This window comes from Mustela nigripes, chromosome 7, assembly GCF_022355385.1.
Source record: "Mustela nigripes isolate SB6536 chromosome 7, MUSNIG.SB6536, whole genome shotgun sequence".
Taxonomy (NCBI): domain Eukaryota; kingdom Metazoa; phylum Chordata; class Mammalia; order Carnivora; family Mustelidae; genus Mustela; species Mustela nigripes.
Window position 1 is genome coordinate 38,222,297 of NC_081563.1, and position 22,196 is coordinate 38,244,492.

The 22,196-nt window shown below is 41.5% G+C and overlaps 1 pseudogene and 1 gene segment (V, D, J or C); one reads left to right on the forward strand and one right to left on the reverse strand.

Moving 5' to 3' along the window:
• LOC132022181 (immunoglobulin lambda-1 light chain-like) overlaps window positions 1–19,845 on the forward strand; it is a 31,882-nt pseudogene extending 12,037 nt beyond the window's left edge.
• On the reverse strand, window positions 4,925–5,981 carry LOC132022186 (immunoglobulin kappa variable 3-11-like). The segment is given in 2 exon segments: window positions 4,925–5,638; window positions 5,886–5,981. Coding segments are annotated over 2 exon segments (384 nt in total).
• Window positions 19,846–22,196: the final 2,351 nt, after the last annotated feature.

A 22,196-nucleotide genomic window follows, 5' to 3' on the forward strand; every position in this document is an offset into this window, starting at 1 on the left:
TCCAGGTGGGCCCATCAAGGAACAGGCCTCTGTGTGTCTCCAGTGTTGGCCGAAACAGTGTGGGTTAGACTCTGTGGCTGATAAAGTCTATGGGTCAAAGTATAAGAGTATCACATTGTTGGGGTGCTTCGGTGGCCCAGTCTGTTAAGCATCAGCTCTTGGTTCGGCTTAGGTCATGATCTCAGGATTGTGTTCTCAGGGTCATGACCTCAGGGTCATGAGGTTGAGCTCCACATAGAGGCTCTCTGCCCCTCCCCACCCCACTCTCTCTGTCTCTCCCTCTCATAACCTCTGATTCCAGGAGAACAGATCAAATAGTTGCACCAAGACTATCTGGATCTCAGACAAATCACACACTAGCCTTCCATTTTATTGAACACAAACTAACATCCTCTGACAACTGAGGCAATCTTCAGTAAAACCAACCTGCATAAGTCCTTCCTCATTCAGTGATGATGGTCAGATATAGAGACTCACAGAGACTGCTCTGTTACCCCACATGATCGCCTTGTACCTTTTTACCAAATCTTATTACTTGTGTCAATTCCTGGTCAGTTTCACTGCCCAGGCCACAGCATGATTCTTTATCGTGCAGGAGACAGAGATTCTTTTTTTAGAATTGGAAATATTATGGTTTCTGTATATAAGTAGAAAGGAAAATTTCAAAGCCTTTTTGTAACTAAGAAAGAATTTTTATAAGATTTACTATTTTCAAAAATACTAATTTAGGGGTACCTGGGTGGTTCAGTGGGTTAAAGCCTCTACCTTCAGCTCAGGTCATGATCCCAGGGTCCTGGGATTGAGCCCCACATTGGGCTTTCTGCTCAGCAGGGAGCCTGCTTCTCCCTGTCTCTCTGCCAACTTGTGAATTCTGTCTGTCAAATAAATAAATAAAATCTTTAAAAAATACTAATTTAAAAAGGTATTATGTACCCCTATGTTTATTGCAGTATGATTTATAATTACCATGGTATAGAAACAACCTAAGTGTCCATCAATAGATGAATGGGTAAGGAAAATGTATATACAATGGAATGTTACTCAGCCATAAAAAAGAATCAGATTTTACCATTTGTGACAACGTGGATGGACTTAAAGGGTATTATGCTAAGTGAAACAAGTCAGACAAAGAGAAATACCATATGCTTTACTTGTACATGGAATCTAAAAACCAAGATACATGAACAAACTAAAAAGATTTTTATAGAACTTAGAGTCACATTAATAAAGCTGTTTCTTTGAAAGGAAGTGAAAAGCTGAGAAATCAAGGAGTATAACTGCTCTAAGGAAACTCCCAGACTTATAGGAAATGAGAATCAGAGCCAGATGATGTAACCCAAGTGCTGGATGGCAGCACCACCTCCATCTTCAGGGAAATTGTATCTGCGATCTGAGATACAATCTCAGATTGTCCTCCTCACCTCTGCATTTGTGGTTGTCTCTCCATTCACATAGGTGGTTCCAGTTCAGTGCAGTTTTTTACTAATCCTTACAAAGAATGAAGCAACTTCAGGGTCTTCAAGAAAAATGTCTAACAAGTAAAGGAAAGTTGCATCTGGAGGTAGATTTCTTCTCATTGGAATTCTTCATCCAACCTGACCTAATCATGGAACAAGGGAGTTGTGTAGGCATGTTACCAGTAGATGGGGAGTAGATGGGGAGCACAGGATTCTATTTTCTTTTCCATAGACTTGTACCAAATGCCATCTCACCAAGTGTAGGTGACGGGTGAGTCAGGAGGACACAAGGGATTCGATTCTGTGAGCACAGGAGAAAAATTTCTTCCTCAGGCTGAGCCCATGACATCTGATTTGACCACTTGGGGATGGTTGCTCAAGAGTAAAGAAGAAAAGGTGAATGGTCTTTGCACCTGGAAGCCCAGGTGTCCCTCCACAGCTGCTGCTCATGTTGCTCCCAGCCCACTCTGCTGTCCAGAGTCCATATCAATGCCTGGGTTGGTGCTTTCAGGGAGATCAGGCTAACTTAGGACACAGAGTGAACCCTGGAAGTCCCAGCTCAGTTTATCTGCCTCCTGTTACTCTCACTCCAAGGTGAGAGGAACATGAGATGATTTTGCATGTAGTGAAAACTTTGTCTGCGTTGTTGGGTCCTGTGACTTTTGCTCAGTCAGCACAATCATAAAAGCTCATTAAAGGCACACCTGGGGGGCTCAGTCAGTTAAGCATCTGCCTTCGTCTCAGGTCATGATCCCTGGACCCTGGGAGAGAGACCCAATTGGGGTTCGCTACTCAATGGGGAGCCTACTTGTTCCTCTCCCTCTCTCTTAGCCTTTCTCATGCACTCATGCTCTCTCTCTCAAATACATAAATAAAATCTTTTTTTAAATTTTATTTATTTATCTGAGAGAGAGGGGAAGAGAGAGAGCACAGGCAGACAGAATGGCAGGCAGAGGCAGAGGGAGAAGCAGGCTCCCTGCTGAGCAAAGAGCCCGATGCGGGACTCGATCCCAGGACGCTGGGATCATGACCTGAGCTGAAGGCAGCTGCCTCACCAACTGAGCCACCCAGGTGTCCCACATAAATAAAATCTTAAAAAAAAAAAAAACCCTCAATATAGAACAATCATCCTAGCACTGTCAGGAAGATAACAGTTAAGATCCAGATTATAGGCACACCTTTCATGTTTCATTTCCAATCTCAGATACCACCAAAGAAATCATGAGGCTGTAGCCTCCCTTTCATTGTCTGCAGGGGAGAGGACAGCCCTTACCTGCAGAGTGAGTCAGTGTTGGTAACTAATAGAAACCTGGGCAGACTTCCAGGGTCCTCATCCTTGGTGCAACCACCAGGGCCATTGGCATCCCAGCCCAATTCAGTGCCAGTGGATCTAAATAGACGTTACTGTTTCCATAGGCAGCCTGGAATGGAGGATGCTCCAGTTTGCTCTGGTCAGCAAGGCTCCAGTGAGAACCACAGTGATCCAGTCTCTACCACAGACCTCACCAGCTCCTTCCTTCAGAAGCATGGAGACACATCTTTTGCAGCTTTCTCTGTTCCATTTGCCACCTGAAAAAGGAGCTTGTGAGGATTAGCACCTTATTTCATTCAGGTCCTAGAGAACTGAGTGGGCTCTCAGACTCTCTTTTGCTTCCCCCCATGAAATGTCAGATATTAAAGAGAAGTGGAGGACACATTGTTCACTTGCACACAATTTACCAGGATGAAACTGAGGCTCAGGAAGGGTCATAAATATCCCAAGTCCATGCAGAGAGTTAGTGGTGACTATATTGAGAGGAATCTCCTCTCCCAGATTCCCCAGGTACTTCCCATTTGACCTGAACAAGTGATGGCCTCTTCTGTGAAGGCCCAGTCCCTGACAAGAAAGTTCCCGAAATTTTTTCCAGGTCCCCTCAGAAGATACTTTCTTTCAATCACAGGAATAAGGTCTGGAGCCTGAAAATCTATTGTTGGCTGAGTTCTTTCATAGGATTAACACACATTTCTCCTGAGAACACTTCTTAAAAACAATTCTGAGAATTTTGTGGTTTCAGAGCAAAAGAGATGCAAATCATCTGAGTGTAGGTGAGGAGGTCCTATCTTATAAGTCCACATATGCCATCCACTTCTTTGTATAAGTCAAGTGGGTATAGGAAAGAGGAGATTCTCTGAGCTTTTACAAAGTGTGCATACACCTGGCTCAGCTATATGTCCCTGTCCAGCCAGGCTTACTTTGAACTTGTTAGAAAGGAAAACTTCATGGACCTGTTATGTGAAGTGAATTTCCTTAGCAATAAGAATCTGTTAAGGAAGGAGTCACCTAATTTCTATCCGAAAATCCCAAACCCATAGATCTCCCTCTTCTTTTCTTGGCAGTTGCTCAACTGAGACCGTGCCCATCCACTGAGTTCTCTTCAAACACCTCTGAACCCTCAAGACCCTGGGAAAACTAGCTTCCCAGTGGGTGACCTGGAATCCAGATATCCTCAGTGTGTCTTTCCACATAAGACAGGCACTGGTTCCATCCAGAGAAAAGAACCCACCAGGAAGGTTCAGCAAAATAGACCTTTCTCTCTGGTACTGAAGGACACATAGCTATTGAGTTTTTAGCATAGCAAGTTATCTAGCCCTCGAACTCATTCTCCTTTTAAAAGGATCCTGGCACTGAGAAGCAAGAATGGGGCTCATTAAATAACTACAGATTAAGTAATGATATTTTTAGTCACAAGATGAACAATATTCTGGGATATTTAGCTAGAAGTCACATTTTTATCTGTGACTGTTAGAGAATAGTTTTCAAAAAGTTATATATCAACTATGAAAGAGTAAGTGAGAATACTAGAAGCAAGAGATTTTATGCAAGGATTTGGTCAAGGCAAAGTGCTGAAAGGTATTCTTTAGTCTCATAAAAAAAATGAATCTATCCCTGTGTGCAGTGAGGAGATACCATGAAGGGACCATGAGGAACCATGGATGGAAATATCTTCCCTGATCCCCAAGGATGAGTAATAGACTCACTGCTTGTCTCTTGAAACAATTCTCCCATTGTTGGTCATCGATTCATAAAGATTAGTAATAAAAATTCCTTAAGGTATTAGTGAATAAAGGCCCTGTATCTAGAGATATGGATTTCCAAATGGTCTTGACTTTATATTAACTCTGGGAGGAGTTAATTTAAAGCTTTGCTGAGAAGTGAACTCTAGGCATATGATTTCTTTTTTAGTCATTTCGAAGTTGTCCCATTGTCACTTCCTCCCCTTGTTTATGTTGAGACTTTAACTAACCCTTCCTATTCTTGTTCCTTCAAAATGAGAGGATTTTCTTTTAAAAAAGAGACACAAAGATAGAAAAATCTTCATCAAAAAATGAAAAGTAACTACATCACAATTCTTTTTTTTTTTACACTAACATTTTTTTTAAGATTTTATTTATTTATTTGACAGACAGAGATCACAAGTAGGCAGAAAGGCAGGCAGAGAGAGAGGGGGAAGCAGGCTCCTGGGCTGAGTGCTTGGATCTGAGTGATCCAGAGAGCCTGATGCAGGGCTCGATCCCAGGACCCTGGGATCATGACCTGAGCCGAACGAAGGCAGAGGTTTTAACCCACTGAGCCACCCAGGTGCCCCACTACATCACAATTCTTAAGTTGCTGAACAACTACAGAGATCTTTGTGTGAGCTCAAGCAAATAGGAGAAGTTAAAAATCCAAATTAATGTGAGAAGATCAGGCTCTATCTGAAAGACAGAGACCTGAAAGTTCTGGCAGTTGAAGGCTGTTTTTTTTTTTTTTTTTTTTTTTTTTTTTTTCATTGAAATGACTGAGCAGCCACTTGAGGAGGTTTTTGTTTAGACCCAGAGCACCGTGGGAGGTGTCTCCTTGCTCTGCTTGCAGTAATAGTTGGCAGCATCCCCATCCTCCACGGGATCAATTGTGAGACTGAATTCAGTCCCAGACCCACTGCCACTGAAGCGGGCCGGGGCCCCAGATGCTTGACTGGATGCTTTATAAATCAGCATTCTTGGACGCTGTCCTGATTTTTGTTGATACCATGTAATATAGTGTGTCATGCCCCAAATGTCACCAACGTTCTGACTGGTCTTACAAGAGATGGTGGCCCTCTGCCCTGGAGACACAGTCAAAGAGGCTGGAGACTGGGTCAGCACAATGTCCCCAGAGCAGCCTGGAATGAGAAACACAACAAATTTAACAGAGATACTGAGAGCATCCTAGTGGAGGCCCACAGCACTGATGACCTTGTAGTCAAAGTCATGGACAACACTCTGAGGAACCAGAAAATGGAAGGGAATTGGGCAACTGGAACCCCATGCCAAATGCTTGAATTCCAGCCACCAGGAACCCAGACACACTGAAAGCATCGAGGCCACAGTTGAGTTTGCCCACCATTTCTCAGTGTGCCCCCCTCTCACCTGGAGCCCAGAGCAGCAGGATCCATAGCAGGGGAGTCCCGGACCCCATCTCAGAGAGCTGGACTAGAGGCTGCTCCTCGGGGGCCCTGACAAGATGCCTTTAAGGATGTTGAGAACAGCCTGGGGTTTTGTCTAATGACACAACATGCAAATCAGCTCCAAAGAGCTTGAGGTTGTGCCCAAAGTGGACACCTGCTCTCAGAACACCCTGTGGGACTTTGGGTCACCAGAAATTTCCAAGTATAGCTCAAGCATGTCCCAAGGGATTTGGGGACCAGTTTCTTGAATCCTTGCCTTCTAGTCTGTCTGAGATGCCATGTGGGGGAGTGCCCTGGGCTCTTCTACTGTGAGGATATAGGTTATTTCAGAAACACTCTTAATCCCTAGAATTAACACAATAATGTATTTCAAGTTGTGATTATTGTCAGGAAGAGAAAGCCGCAGGATTATAAAAGAGTGAACCAGGGTGGCCTGGTTCGATGAGGAGAGGAAGTCTGCCCCACTGAGTAAAAGACCTTCATATGAAGTCCTGACATGTCCTCAGGACCTGGAAAGGGTGAAAGGTCTGGCACGGACCCTTGGTGAAGGCTGGGAACAGACACTAATCTAGGAACTTGCCTCAGTGTGGATAAGCCAGGACTCTCTATCTGTTCAGTCCTGGAAACCAATGTCATGTCCCCCTCGAAGCCCTCCCATGTGGAGGGATCACTCCGCTGGCTCCCATTCACAGTGAACAGCCAGCATCTGACTTGCCACTATTAAAACTTTGTCACCGAAATCTCAAACTGAGGAACTTCTTGTTCTACTACAGCAGAAGTATCATGTCCCAAAGACACTGGGCAGAGTAATAGCATTGATATTAGATTTAGTCTACCTATGAAGGGAAAAAAATAACTGATATCTGAAAATATTTCTTAGAGGTTAAAAAGGTAAAAGAAATCAGCTGAGAATAAACTGGTAAGATATTCTATTCTGAATAGTCAAGAACAAAAACTAATAACAGTCTTTTTAGGATTGTTTAAATATTATAATCCAGGAAAATTGTCCTTGGGTTCAGTTGAAAAGACTTAATGGATTTATTGCCATATCCCTTTATTTAACTTATTTTCTTCATTCAACATGATATTTTCTTTGCTGAGAAAACAAAACCTTTGGCAGGATCTCTACATAGAGAAAACCATCACCAACTCCCACAACAACAAAAGAGAAATTGACTACTTAACTTTGGAACTAACAGGAGCCAGGACTTGACTCAGGACACCTGTCAAGCATCTTCCAACCCAGGGCCCTGCCCCAGGTGTGCACAGAGAATTGGAGGTCCTACACATCAGCCATCAGTAATAGGCAGGTAAGCTCTGTTATTCTTTAGTGCTCTCTATAAAGTCATAGCCACCTCCCACACGATCATAGCCCTGGACACAATCCCACAGACCAGCTGGGCAGGGAGGCTCTTTTGTGACAACTGATCCACTTTTCCATTGCATCTACACTGTAAGGGAGCCACACTGGTTTACTTTAGAGAAAGTTGTGAAGAATACAAAGGAAGTTCACACATCTAAGCTTGCAGCTGTTTGTCTTCAAGAAAGGTCGTTGCCCCTGGTGCCCACACACAACATTAGTTACAATAGGAAGGGCTGAGTAGGGGCAGTGCCGGGCTTCACTCAAGCTACTGGGCTGCTGCTTTCCCTCTAGCTCAGGGGAGAGAGCTGCTCTAGTGTTTGGAAGATACAATAATGCATGATAAGACACACTTCAGTTGATGTTTGTGAGGTAACGTGCAATCAACCAAAATAGAGCAAGGGGACCTGTTTACATAGAATCTACTGCCCCATGGAGGTTACTTCATAATAGAGAACCAAAGTTTAAATATCACATAGAATGCTGTCAGTACAAGTAACAGGGTCAGAGAAATGGTAGATTTCAGAGTCTGCTGAGTCAATGACTTAAAGTAAGATCAAACTGTTTCCACATCAGCTCTGATATCCTCGGTCTGTCAATAATGAGTTCCTTCATGATGGGCTGATGATCCACTTTCTGTACAACCAACAGGAGAAAAATGCTATATTTTCACTGAAACATCAAATGCAATTTTTGAGTCTTCTATTGAAGTCTTACTGAGTAATCTAGAACAACAATAATTGTACACACTGTTTCTCTTTAGTCAATAGATTGGAGTTAAGCCAGCTTGCTATGAAGCCCAAGGAAAGGTTTAAGTTGAAGGCCTAAGATATTGAGATGTTTAAGAATGAAGCATGTCTACATGCTCAGTAAGCATCCAATTCCCCTCCACACTTATGGATGATTGAGATCTGTGTAATGGGAATGGTTAAGTCTTCATAGCAGAGCCCAGATTGTTGGGGAGGGGAGAAACATTCCAAATAATCCAGAAGAATATGCAAGTGTTTTCATAGTGTAGAAACAGAAAATGATGGTTATCCTCAAAGTCCCAGAACCTAAATCCAGTCCTACTCTCAGAGACAGAACCATGAATTCTTCTCCACTGTGAGGTTTACACAGCTTCTGTGAAATTCACATAACCCTGCCCTTTCTCAGTGGACCTCAAATGTTTTTGCAAGCCTTCAACTGGGATCCAGTGAGATATTATTTTTCTATTTACATTTTTCCTTTCTAATAGCCTCTGGCAAGTAGAAGGAGGAGAAGCTGAGCAAAGAGCAATCTTAAAAACACCAGTGAGTAATCATGTCTTGAGGTGGCAAGCTATGCAGCTGGCCAAAGGGTTACAGGGAATGCTGATGTGTCATGTTACAGGGGAGCATTCTGCTCTGAATCCCACTGATCCCTTCTCCGCAAGAAGCAGCAGAAGCCATGATCATGTCAGTAATATAAACCCATCTGTATGGACAATTCAGATTCAGGTGATCCAAAATATTTTGAATGGTGTAGACAAGGGCCCATGGCAAGTCATTACAGCCTTCACAGAATGACCTCCTGGTACAAGAGACATAGAAGAGCTTTATCCACTCAATCTTCCCTTAAGACTCATACATTCTTCTATGATTCACCCCAAAGGCTTATCCTACAACTTAGGGAGAAACAAGGCTGAGCGGGGAGGAAGCAGCTGGTTCAGCAAAGCCTCCCTTACCCCATGGCCCTGGGGAACAGGTTTGTGTTCGAGGCTGAAGCACTGTGGGCGGAAAGCTATAATACTGCATGCAGTAATAGTCCCCCACATCTTCAGCCTGGAGGTTGCTGATGGTGAGGGTGAAGTCTGTCCCAGACCCACTGCCGCTGAACCGGTCGGGAACCCCAGATGCCCGGGTGGATGCCCAGATGATGAGTAGCTTAGGAGCCTGCCCTGGCTTCTGCTGGTACCAAGCTAAGTAGTTCTTCTGGTTGGAGCTGTATAGAAGACTCTGGCTAGACTTGCAGTTCATGGCAATGCGTTCTCCTGGAGACCCGTTCAGGGAGGCTGGAGACTGGGTCATCACGATGTCCCCAGACACACCTGCAATCACAAATGGACAGTGGCCATACACTGTCTCATTAGTATACTAAAATATGTATCTAAAAATGTAGGTTTCCTTATTTTTCATAAGTAATCAAACTGTTTTAATGAAATGTTTTATTCATAACATGTTGTAAAGTCATTTGCCAATTTTATAAAGATCTTTCTCCTCTCAGCCTCTCACCTGAGATGCCCAGTGCCGCAAAGAGGAGGAATTGGAGCTGTGACCCCATCGTGCTGCTGGTCCCCTGTTTGATGCTCCTGGACCCCATCCCCAAGAAACCCTATTAATATAGCTCTCAGCAGCCAACCCAAGACCCGAGGAGCCTATGCAAAGCATCAGAGAGCATGAAAGTGCCTGCTCACTGAGCTGTGAATCAGAGAATGGAAAGAAAGAGACAAAATATCAACACCCCAGGAAATGTGATTGTATGCTACAAGAGGCCCAGAAATCACCTTAAAACTATGATTCTCAGCAATATATAGCAAAATCCCCAAATGTAAACTCTTGTTAATATCTATTAACAAACAGTTAATAAATTCTTGTTAACTGTCCAATTTCAAACCAGCTAAAGTCAACCTGAAAGCATAAATCACTTTTGTAGTAAAATATATGTGTTCATGAGTATATAATTTCAGAACCTAACTGAAATGATATAAATATAGTGTGAGTGCATGGAATGTACTCATGTCACCAGAATGAGCATAGAGGGTAGGTACACATTTACATCGCTATCTCAGACTTTCCTCTGAATTTTAAACACATACTTGAAGTTGCTCTTGGACAACTTAAAGGCATCGCCATATGTCCAAAACAGACCTCTGGTAGCTCCCTGTGCACAAACTCGATTTCAGAAAATGTGTCACCACATACTTAGGAATCACCCTTGTCCCTGCTCTTTAGGTCAACCAGGGTCTGAATAGCCCAAATCCTTCCCGCCTGTAGCATCACAGCTCCTCCTAGGGGCAGTAGGTGAAATAGCTTCAGCTCCAGGCCCTGCAGAGCAGTTTTTCATTTCTCTTGACTCCAAATCAACAGTCCTTTTAGAATTCCACAAACAACAGCTTCCTAAACTCTCCTAGGCATAGAGAATTTAAAACAAATCGAACAGGGGTTCCTGATTGGTTCTGTTGACTAAGTGTCTGACTCTTGATTTTGGTTCAGGTCATGATCTCAGGGTTGGAAGATGGAACACCGTATCAGGTTCTGTGCTGGGCTCAGAGTCTATCTTCCCTCAGGCACCTGGGTGGCTCAGTGGGTTAAACCTCTGCCTCTCGGCTCAGATCATGATCTCAGGGCACCTGGGTGGCTCAGTGGGTTAAACCTCTGCCTTCGGCTCAGATCATGATCTCAGGGTCCTGGGATCGAGTCCTGCATCAGGCTGCCTGCTGAGCAGGGAGGCTGCTTCCCCTTCTTCCTCTGCTGTTCCCCCTGCTTGTGCTCTCTCTCCTTCTCTCACTCTCTATCAAATACATAAATTCTTAAAAAAAAAATTGTCTCTCTCCCAGAAACAAAACAAAAGCAAAAACAAAAACAAACAAACAAAAAAATGTTTTCTCTCTCCCTATCCCTCTGCCTCTCCTCCCTCCACTTGCTCTCTAAAAAAATTAATAAAACAAATCAAGCAAAACCTCATAGCACTTTTATTTCAGTGGGAAGGATGGATAAGAAAGAAACAAATAGCATCTCTGCTGCTGTCACTTCTGCTCTCTGAGGTCCCCTCTCTGGGTAGCATCATCACTCAGCATGAATGGGGCAGTGGATGTCCAGGTCCATTTAGTGTATCGCATCCTTCAGCATGGACAGACAGAGGAAGAGAGAACATGTCTGTGTGGGTTTACACTTTTGTTCTGGGAAAATAAAAGCAACTGTAGTCTCATATATTGTCAAGTATCCAAATCATCTCTTGATCACGGACAATAGTCTTTCCATTCCTCATTTCCCTGCAGCATGAAACTACCCAAGACAAAGGTTGGTGACAAAAATCAATACTCTAACACTATATATAAAGATAAACTGGGCCCAGTTTTATCAGAGCATTTTTGTATGTTTAATATTCCTTTCTGGTGAGGAGAACCATCTTTCATTTTACCTTTTTCCATTTTTTCTTGGAAAAAAAAAGAAGTTTATCGAATATAAGAGGTAAGCACTGATTCTTCATGTGCCTCAGATTATAGTGACTTGTCCTTGAACCATTTACTGTTTCCTCCTATAATCCTTACCTCAGAGCATCAGATCCAGATGGAAGAGAGGATATCTATATTATTTCCTCCAAACTATCCCATTTCTCCTTCCAAGGCTCTCAGTTACTGTTTGGTCAATTTGCTTTGGTCAATTAAGCAGCTTCCAGCTTAATTCCAGGGAAGAATGGATTCTCCATTCACCAAATTCCTCTTCTTGACTGGAGTGACCAGAAATCTGTCAAGAATGGTCATTACTGAAGCTGGACCACATGGAGAGACTCTCAGAATTCCTGATAGAATGTGAGGAATGAATACCATGTATATGGAACATATATAACACAGGATCTGTTGGCATCCATGCTAAAACTTCCCTTCAAATGGAGCTAGTGCAATGGAAGTCAAAATGGAAAGGTAGAAACTGGATCTTCCACTCTGGACTTTTCATTAGCGTAAGCAACCAGATTCCCTTTACTATTTAATGCAGCGCAAGGTGGGGTTCCTGGTAATTGCAACTAAAAATTTGCCAAAAGATTTTGTACCCTCTTACGCTGTTGGTGGGAATGCAAGCTGGTGCAGGCACTCTGGAAAATAGGATGGAGGTTCCTAAAGACATTAAAAATAGAGCTACTCTACAACTCAGCAATTGAACTACTAGGTATTTACACAAAGACACAGATGTAGTAAAAAGAAAGGGCAGGTGCACCTCATTGTTTGTAGTGCAATGTCCATGATAGCCAGACTGTAGAAGGAGATGAGATGTCCTTCAACGGATAAATGGATAAAGAAGATGAGGTTCATTTTTACCACGGAATATTACTCAGCCACCAGAAAGGATGAATACCTATCACTTGTATCAACATGGATAGAACTGGAATGGATTATGCTAAGTGAAATAAGTCAAGCAAGAAAGACAATTATCATGTTTCACTTATATGTGGAGTATAAAATAGCACAGAGGACCGTAGAGGAAGGGAGGGAAAACTGAATGGGAAGTCATCAGAGAGGGAGAAAAACCATGAGAGACTCTGGACTCTGGGAACAGAACTGAGGGTTACAGAAGGGAAGGGGGTCGGAGGTTGGGGTAACTGGGTGATGGGTATTAAGGACATGTGTCATGATGAGCATCAGGTGTTATAAGCAACTAATGAATCATTGAACACTACATCAAAAACTAATAATGATGATGATAATGATAATAATAATAATAATAATAAATGAAAATAAAATTCTTAGAATTGGAAAAAAAAAAGATTTTGTACTCTTTACCAACCTAACAAGTTCAACAAAATTGAAAATAACACCATTTTATTTTTTGGCCTGCACAGTCTCATCATAGAAAATATAAAAGAACCATTATTTAAAATGGTCTGTTTCTAACAGGGAGAACCATGAAAAATGCAAGCCAATATGGTAATATCAACCTTTACCCAGGGAAAAGTTCATTATTTTCTTAATATTGTCAAAAGCATTTTTTTAAAATTTTAAGCCATTAAAAATCATATATTATATGTAAAGGATTTCAATTCAATTATTTTTCACTTCATTACTATCCTGAGAGAGAGCATGATCTTCTTCAGGAATGAGTGCAGAAAATGGGAAGGATCACTAGGCACATACATATGTACACATACTACACAAGCATATCCACAAACTGTAATAAAAATATTTGTAGCCACTTGATCACAGCCATGGCTTATACATTTGAACTAGCTGTTTATGTTCACATGCCTTCCACAAACCATTCCTCATCATAAATTATACCATCTTTAAATCAGTAATCAAAAATCCTCCAAACAAACAAAAGTCCAGGACCAGACAGATTGGTAAATTCTACCAAGTATTCAGAGATTTAATTTATCTATATGTCTCAAACATCCAAAAAAATTGAAGAGCAGAAATGCTTAAATTCATTTTAGAAGGCCAGCATTACCCTGATACCAAAGCCAAAAAGTGGTAACAAGAAAAAAAAAGTTACAGGCTGATATCCTGGATGAACATAGATGCAAAAATCCTCCACAAAATATTAGCAAACCCAATTTAACAATACATTAAAAGGATCATACACCATGAAAAGTAGGATTTATTCCAGAGAAGCAGGGATGGTTCAATATCCATAAATCAATCAGCATGTTATATCACATTAACAAAATTAAGGGTAAAAATCATAAGATTGTCTCAACAGATGGGAAAAAGTATTGATAAAATTCAGTATCTATTTATCAAAAAAAAAAAAAAAAACCAGAAATGCCAAGGGTTATAGAGGATATGGAGAAAGAGGATATGGAGAGGATAAGGAGACATGCCCCCAGGTGTTGTCATTGGAGATATAAATTGGTGCAGCCACTATGGAAGACAGTATGGAGTTTCCTCAGAAACATAAAAATAGAACTACCCTATAATCCAGCTCTTCCACTTCTGGGTATTTGAAAATATATATGCACCACTGCATCCATTCAAACATTATTTAAACCAGCCACGATATGGAAACAACCTAAGTGTCCACTGATGGATAAATGGATAAAGAAGCTGTGTTCTACATGTGTACGCACACAATGAAATACTACTCAGCCATGAAAGGGAAAGGAATCTTGCCATTTGGGACAACATGGATGAAACTTGAAAGTAATATGCTAAGTGAAATAAGTAAGGCAGAGAAAGACATTATGTATAATATCACTTCCATGTGGAATCTAAAAAAGCCAAATACATAGAAACAGAGAATAGATTGGTGGTTGCCAGGGGCTGGGTGGTGAGATAAATAGCAAGATTTGATCACAGGGTACAATCTTCCGCATATAAAATAATTTCTGGTGGTGCTTGGGTGGATCAGTGGGTTAAAGCCTCTGCCTTCGGCTTGGGTCATGATCTCAGGGTCCTGGGATTGAGCCCCACATCGGGCTCTCTGCTCGGCAGGGAGCCTGCCTGCTTCCTCCTCTCTCTCTCTCTCTGCCTACTTGTGATCTCTGTCGGTCAAATAAATAAATAAAATCTTTTAAAAAATTAAATAATTTCTGGTCTCATGTACAGCATGGTGACTGTAGTTAACAGTGTTATATTGTACGGAAGGTTACTAAGAGACTAAACCTTCAATGTTCTCACCACAAAAAAGTAAATAAGTAAAACAAAAAGGTTAATTATGCACAGTGAAGGTTCCATTAACTCTCCTTATGTTGGTAAGCATTTCAAAATATAAATGTAGTTCAAATTATCACATCGTGTAAAATGTAAACTTACACAATGTTATATGTCAATTATATCTAGAAAACAAAAATGTTGACATCATTTCTTTCTGGCCCCCGTGCTTTCTAAATAGAAATCCTCTGTCATTCAAGGTGTTTTCCGCTCTGGGTAAGTGTGATTTTTCTCTTTCAGCCTATGATATTTTTTCCTTTTTCTTTAGTGCTCAGAAATTTTAATACGATGTGTCTTGACATATATTCTTCACGATTATGCTGTTGGGGGTCTGCTAAATGTGAAAAATTTTGAGCAATTAATTGTTCAAAATATTTTTCATCTCCAGCCTCTCTCTGCACTCTTTCTAGGATTCCAGTGGCACAAATGTTAGATCTTTGGTTTGGTCCCACGTATCCCAGATACTGTGGGTTTTGTTGTTGCTGGTTTTGATTTGGGGGTTTTCCTTTGTTTTGTTTTTAACGTAGTTTCTCTTTTTGGTTTAGACTGGGTAATTTCTTGCCTCTGATCTTTCCTCCTTTATCCTTCCACTCTCCTCCTTCCAGACCTTTCCTAGTCAGATACCCCGTAGGGCATCCATGTCCCTACTTCAGGCCACTTCCCCAGCCACAGTAAGTCAATGACCATTTGTGCTCTTTGAACATCTACTAACTAAACATCTTATTTCATTATGGTATGATACGGGAGGTGTCCAGTTTAACTTACATCAACATATACTGCGAAACTGGGCAGAACCAGGAGTCCTCTCTCTGCTATTTGCTGGTTGGGAGTCTCTGTGTCTTTAGTCAGATGTGGTAAGAAGCAAAGACAGGAAAGCTATTACAATGCAGTAAGAGATTTTTATTATACGCATAGTCCCCGGGGAACAGAACATACAGCATGCCACATGGCCACACAGGCAGTACCGAGGTGAGAAGAGCAGACAGAGGGAAGTAATGCTGGCCTGTATTTTTTAATGTGTATTACATGAGAAGTAATGGAGAAGCAAAGTTAATAAGCTACTTAGACATAAGATTGGAGACTTTGAAAATTTCAGCAGATTGCAGACTATAGCTGTGCCCCTTGTCCTCTGGTAACCAGGAAGTATTTGGGTAGAAGGAAATGTCACAGATTGTTGGTCTCACTGAAAGGAAGAGAGTAAGGATTTGGACTCAAGATTGTCTGGCTTGCATCTCAAATGTATGCCTTTGGGCAAGTCTTTTGCTGCCTCTGGGAATTAGCTAATTTGGGGAGAAGCACTCCCTTCAGGGCTGGAGCAGCAAGAATGCGGAAATAAGAAAATGCATTAAATATAAAACCTCATGAAACTGAAGATAGGAGATTATGCAGTGGTGTCTGGCAAGAGTGGTAAGTATTGTGGAGATCTGAAACTCTTGTCCCGTAAATTAAGAGTGCCTGCTGAATCTGCTTGGGTCCAATACTAAAGGAAATACTTTCTCCTTCCTGAGTTGACAGATGCTGGGCTCCACCCAATCTTACAATCTGGTGTGTCTGACATTTCTGGTTTAGGACAATCAGCTCTGTCATACAGTTAATTGATGTGCCATGGACAGGTCTACCAGGGCCGGTGCTATGCTGGGAACTACTTGTTGAACACTGAATAGGTTGTTTTTGAGAAGGGCCAAGTCTTTCCAAAGAACCCAGAAGTCTATGCTATGAGTCTTCCTCTGGGCTTGCCAGCGTATCCACACCATCCTTCCCGGACACAGATGCATGTACCACCCAACGACAGGAGAGGTCATAAGGCCCACGTGATAGGACCACTTGCATCATGACCTAAACCTGACACAGGGCCTCTCCTGGCTCTGCGCCCACTGTAAACTAGTGACTTCAAAATTTGCTAATAAACAGAATGGTGTAGCTTATCCAAGTGTGGAATGTGTTGTCCCAACACTCAACACTCAGCAAGGTAGTGTGCTTCAACCTCAGTGGTCGGAGGTACAAGATACAAGTATTTGTCTTTTACCTTGACAATGATGTGCCTGCATTCCTCAGATACCTGGACCCCTGACATAGCCACCAGGGCGGGGTGCCACATGAATTTTTGTGTGGTTTGCATCCCACTGTTGTAGCACATGTGTTTTTGCAAGTTAGTGAAGTTCTCACCATTTCTTGCTCATCGTGTGTAATTAAAAGGATGTAATTGATAGAGTGTGGCCTGGCGGGATGCTCTGGGGGATGTTTATACAACACACTGCAGCAGAGAGCAGGGCGTTAACGTATCCCCAGTCTACTACTGAAGATGTGACCTCTCTTCACTGCAGTGAAAGGGAATTCCACGGGAGGACTGCATTAGCTCACATGCCATGCCCCCTGCTGGTAGACCTTGTAGTTGACCCAGCATGGGGTAAGCATTTTCAAAACCTCCACATGGCCAGAAGAGGGAGACTTAACACACCCAGAGAAGAAAATGTCCGGGTGGGCAGATTCTTCTGAAAAACTTGCTTTTTGAGTATTTAAGCAACATGAATGCCCCATAATTTGCATATCTTCTTCCTCTTAGATCTGAAGCATTTCTGCCTTTCAGAGTCTTATACCAGAGTCTCTGGGTGTGTGGCATGAACACACTGGACCCATCGAAAGCAGCAAGATGGTGACTCCATCACAGCTTCTTGGCCTTCTGCTCCTCTGGGTTCCAGGTGAGAATATTTAGACAAAGGTGATTAAAGTGGGGGTATGATTTTCCATCCCTGATTTTCTTTCTTCATTGGGAATTCATCCACAGGTGAAGTTGGCTTGTTTTATAATAAGTAGTATTCTCTGTCCTACCTAAGTAGATATTAGTGACTTCCATGTACATATCATGAGACTCTGCTGATGTTTCTTGTGTGGTTTCAGCCTCTCATGGCGAGATTGTCCTGACCCAGTCTCCTGCCGTCCTGTCCATGGCTCCAAAAGAAAGAGTCACCATCACCTGCCAGGCCAGTCAGAACATTAACAAGTGGTTAGCCTGGTATCATCAGGAGCCAGGGAGAGCTCCTAAGCTCCTCATCTATGAGGCATCCAAGTTGATAACTGGGGTCCCATCACGGTTCAGCGGCAGTGGGTCTGGGACAGACTTCACTCTCACCATCAGCAGCCTGGAGCCTGAAGATGCTGGGACCTACTATTGCCTGCAGTCTAACAGCTACCCGCCCACAGTGTTACAGGTCAGAGCATAAACCACCAGGGAAGAAGATGTGAGGGGCTGGGCTGCCCCCGCTGCTCCTCTGATTCCTTGCACCTGCTCAGACAGTTTCTCAGAAGCAACTCCACTTTGTAGGTCATTGGGGGCTTTGAGAGAAGGACAAGAAGGCTCCTCAGCCCCCTGACTGACTCCCTTTCCCCCAGATCATTAGACCTCAGGAGTGTGAATGATGGCATCTGTTGGGGTTTGTACAGAAAAGGGAAGCCACTCTAGGTTTTCCAAGCAGGGATTGCTTCCAGAAAGGAAGTAATGTCTAAACGTCACTCTCTCAAAGGCCTGGGGATATAATAAGGGAAATAGACACTAGAAACAGTGATTCCTCGGTGATCCCCCATAAGTCAGAGAATATATACCATTGGAGATGCAGGCTGCCTAACCTCGTAGTCCTCGGACCTTTCTGTGAGGGCCAGGGATGGAGGGGCTGATGCTCTAGCAGGCACAGATCGTCTTCAGGTGATTCTCTGGTCCCGCATTTATCACTCATATGCCTGCAGGTGCTGATGGAAGGCACTGAATCCTCCTCTTCTGACCTCCAGATCTAAGGTAAGGTGCCTCATGAGCAACTCTGTAGGGAACCATAGAGGAAAGGGGGCTCTGGGAAATGTGCTTCCAGAAGTGATGGTGGTGATGGGAAGCTGACCGAAGACAGCCTGGGATGGTCACTGTTTTTACATCTCTCAGTTAGGGGAAGACCCCAGTATATGTTTCAATATGCTTCTAGCTACCATCATTAGGCCTTTATTCATAACAAGGAGATTTTGTTAAGCAACTGAGGGAACAGAAGAATGAGGAAATTGTGTCATGTATATAGAAATAATTTGGCAATGAAGGACTTTCGTGATTAAAAAAATTAAATGTGGATGAAGCATTGTTTTTTCTTAATATAAGAATACCTTTTTGCTTAAAATTCTCTGTAAGTCAGAACATCATCAACAACCCTGAAAGCTATGACAAATGCGAAATAGCTGTCTCCACCTGATACCTACTCACATGGCTCTCCATTGTAAAAAGATGGTAGGAGCTACGTAAGGTTTAAGATGCTCTGCTGTAGAGGATTTTTACTTCCCTTAAAGTAGTCTCTCTTTAATTTTCTATATTCATTTAAGACATTTCTATTGAAAGCCACCTGTTGGGTTAAATCCACAGGTTGAAAAAGCTTCCAATTTTACATTCTAATTCATACAAAATTAAATCACAAACTTCTCTTAGACTGCAAATATGGAAAAATAATTATTTGGAAACAACGTGACTATGTATCTTAAAAATTAGATATAATAATGATTTGTAGAAATTTAAAGAATTACAAAGACCACGGTAAGAATAAAGCAAAATTATATGCAATTCTGGCAGGATAACTGGACTTAGATTTGCTTGTTTTGTGGATTCTGTACCCTCCTACAGCTTGCCATGAGAATGATGTGCCATGGGTAGTCTCCACACACTGTCTTGGCCCCAGATCAACCACAATCCATAGACTGGAGAACCGTGTATCTCCCTGCAGAAGAACCACACAGCTGATCCCTGTGCATTATCCAAATAATTGTCAACGTGAACATCCATGACTATAGGAACAAATGCTTAGTATAAGAAGCCACTGAGTTTTTGAATGGTTTGTTAAAACAGTGTGTAAAATCTGACTAGTACAGTTTTTACATATCTCTGCATAAAAATTGACAGTTTTATTAAACATGATGGCATAAAAAGGAGTACTTGGAAATCCATTCATAAGAAGATACAAAACAAAGAAATGTTTTTAAAAATATTTGAATTAAAAGTGTAAAATTCACCCCATTGTAGAAACATCTAACTGAGATTCCTTAGAGTAATGGTAACAAATTCTGTAGATAATTCAGACTTATTAAATGTGATCAAATCTAAAGTTTATTCATATATATTCATTCATATATATGTGAATGTATGTCCATATATATATATATATGTATATATGTAGAGTATGCATACATGTAGATACATATTTTTGATGTGTTTATACAATTATCTTATGAATTAAATGGATTAATATGACTCTAGTAAACTCCCCATGAAAAACTGGTGTCCAGGACCAAATATGATATAGTACTACTAACCTGGCTTGAGGTATTTTCTTTACAATCTTTGTTTCTATATCATACACCAATTGGTATACTTATCTGAATATATGTTTTCTCACTCAGTGGAGGTCCAAACGCTTTGAATGGAATTATTTTTTCCTACCAACCATTACACTCCATGAGAGCCCCATTATCTCTATGTCCACATTTATGTGATGAATTCCAGGTATGAAATGTTATCCAATCTTTTTTTTTTTCATTTTATGGTGAAATCTATTAATACTCTTATAACATAGGTCATAGTTCTTGTAATTTACAGAGAAAATAACAGCTAAATGAAACTACAAATTAACAAACATAAAACAGAATGATTGAGAAATGAATTCATGGATAATACCATTTGTACTCAAGTGGATCATAAGGGACAGTACTCAACCTTCTGAGAGGAAGCATATCAGAATCTTGTGGAGGGGCAGTTATCAAGTTTGATCATTTAACAACATGTGCTAAAATCTCAATTTAGTCCTACAAATATTAACATTTGTTTTATCAACAGTTGGCATGTCTCTAAAATATCGGTTGAATGATATCTCTGGCCTTATTGGTGAATTAGAGAATAAAATTATAATTTAGAGATGCATAGTCAATATGTTAAATATTTTAGACTGTTCCTAGGTAACACCCCTCCATATTTTATACATAATTAACCCTGAAGAAACTTGGATGAAACTGGAACAATTTAACAGGTTGTTCTGTAGCCAAAAGAAACCAAAAGTGAAACAAGTCAACCTATGTCCTAAGAACTTTAAACAGAGAACCTAGTGCACAGACCATTGGGGTATATATGAACTACCTCATTTCCCACTTTCCCAGATAAGGTAAGCGACATGGAGACTTAGAAAGACACATTTATTACCAAGAATGATATATTGACTAGTCAGTTACCTAGAGATACAAAAACAAGAGCTTTCAATTCCAGATGAACCCGGATATTTCCTTATTTTTATCAATTATCTCTGGAATAGAGGACAAATTTATGTCTGAGTTTGGTCAGAGAATTTCACTGGTATGATGCCACTTTACTGCTCTTCTCAAGGATGATTTTGAGAAAAGGGAATCAAAATAGTACATAAAATTCAAGGGTTATATATGATGAAAGTAGAAATAGTCAATTGACTGGCATAGACTACTGGTTTTGACAAACTATCAGACCTAGAAAAAAATAAGATCAAACGATTGGAGTCAAAGTCATTTTGGAAAGAGCTGAAAAATGGGCCAAGATTGAAAATAATAGCTTCCCAGGGGATGCTGATCAAAGGGCCATTATCAAACAGAAGGCTGTCCATAATTACATGGTCCTATAGGTAGATGTTGGTTCCTGGTATGGTCTGATCATCTGTTCCCCACAGATTCATATGTTGAAATCTTAAACCCCAAGGTGATCATATTATGCAGTTGGGCTTTTGGTAGGCTATAAGGTCATGAGGAAGGAGCACACATGATGGGACTCATGCTTTAAAAAGACTCCACCGAGCTCCCTGGTCCCTTCAACCATGACCAAACATGGCAGGATGGCACCATCTGGGAAGCAGAATGTGAGTCCTCACCACATACTGAATTGGTCAGCAACCTGATCATGGACTCCACAGTTTCCAGAACTGTGAGAAATATATTTCTGTTGTTTATAAGCTGCCCAGACTAAGGTTCTTTCTTGTGTAACGACCCAAACAGATTAGGACACTCACCTTTCCCAGCTTTCCCAGGAAGCCTAATGAACAAACATCATGACATCAGAGATGGAAGTCCATGTGTAGGCTCAAGGATGTGGACTCATCTAACTGAAGGTGATGGGATTACTAGCACATGTTCTGTGATTGAGCCATTTGATAAAAGACGACATTATGGCTAATCAAGAAGAAAGGTATTTATTATCGAGAACTGGATAAATCAAAAATGTGCAGAAAGACCAGATGAGCAGGCTCAGGCAACTCCCTGTTTCAGTCTCTCAAATACCCTAATATTTTCTATGATCAGAAAATCTATTGCTCTGACAAAGGTCATCAGGCGAATCAGAGAGCTATGTGCTTCAGACTGTGCTGCCTGGACCCCACTCCAGAGAAGTGAGCCCCTCTGGCTGTATGTTTCTCCTCCCCTATCTCTGTGCTGAAAACTACTCTATAGGATCACACTGGATAGTCAGAGTCTTAATGGCACCTGCAGGAAAGAGTGCC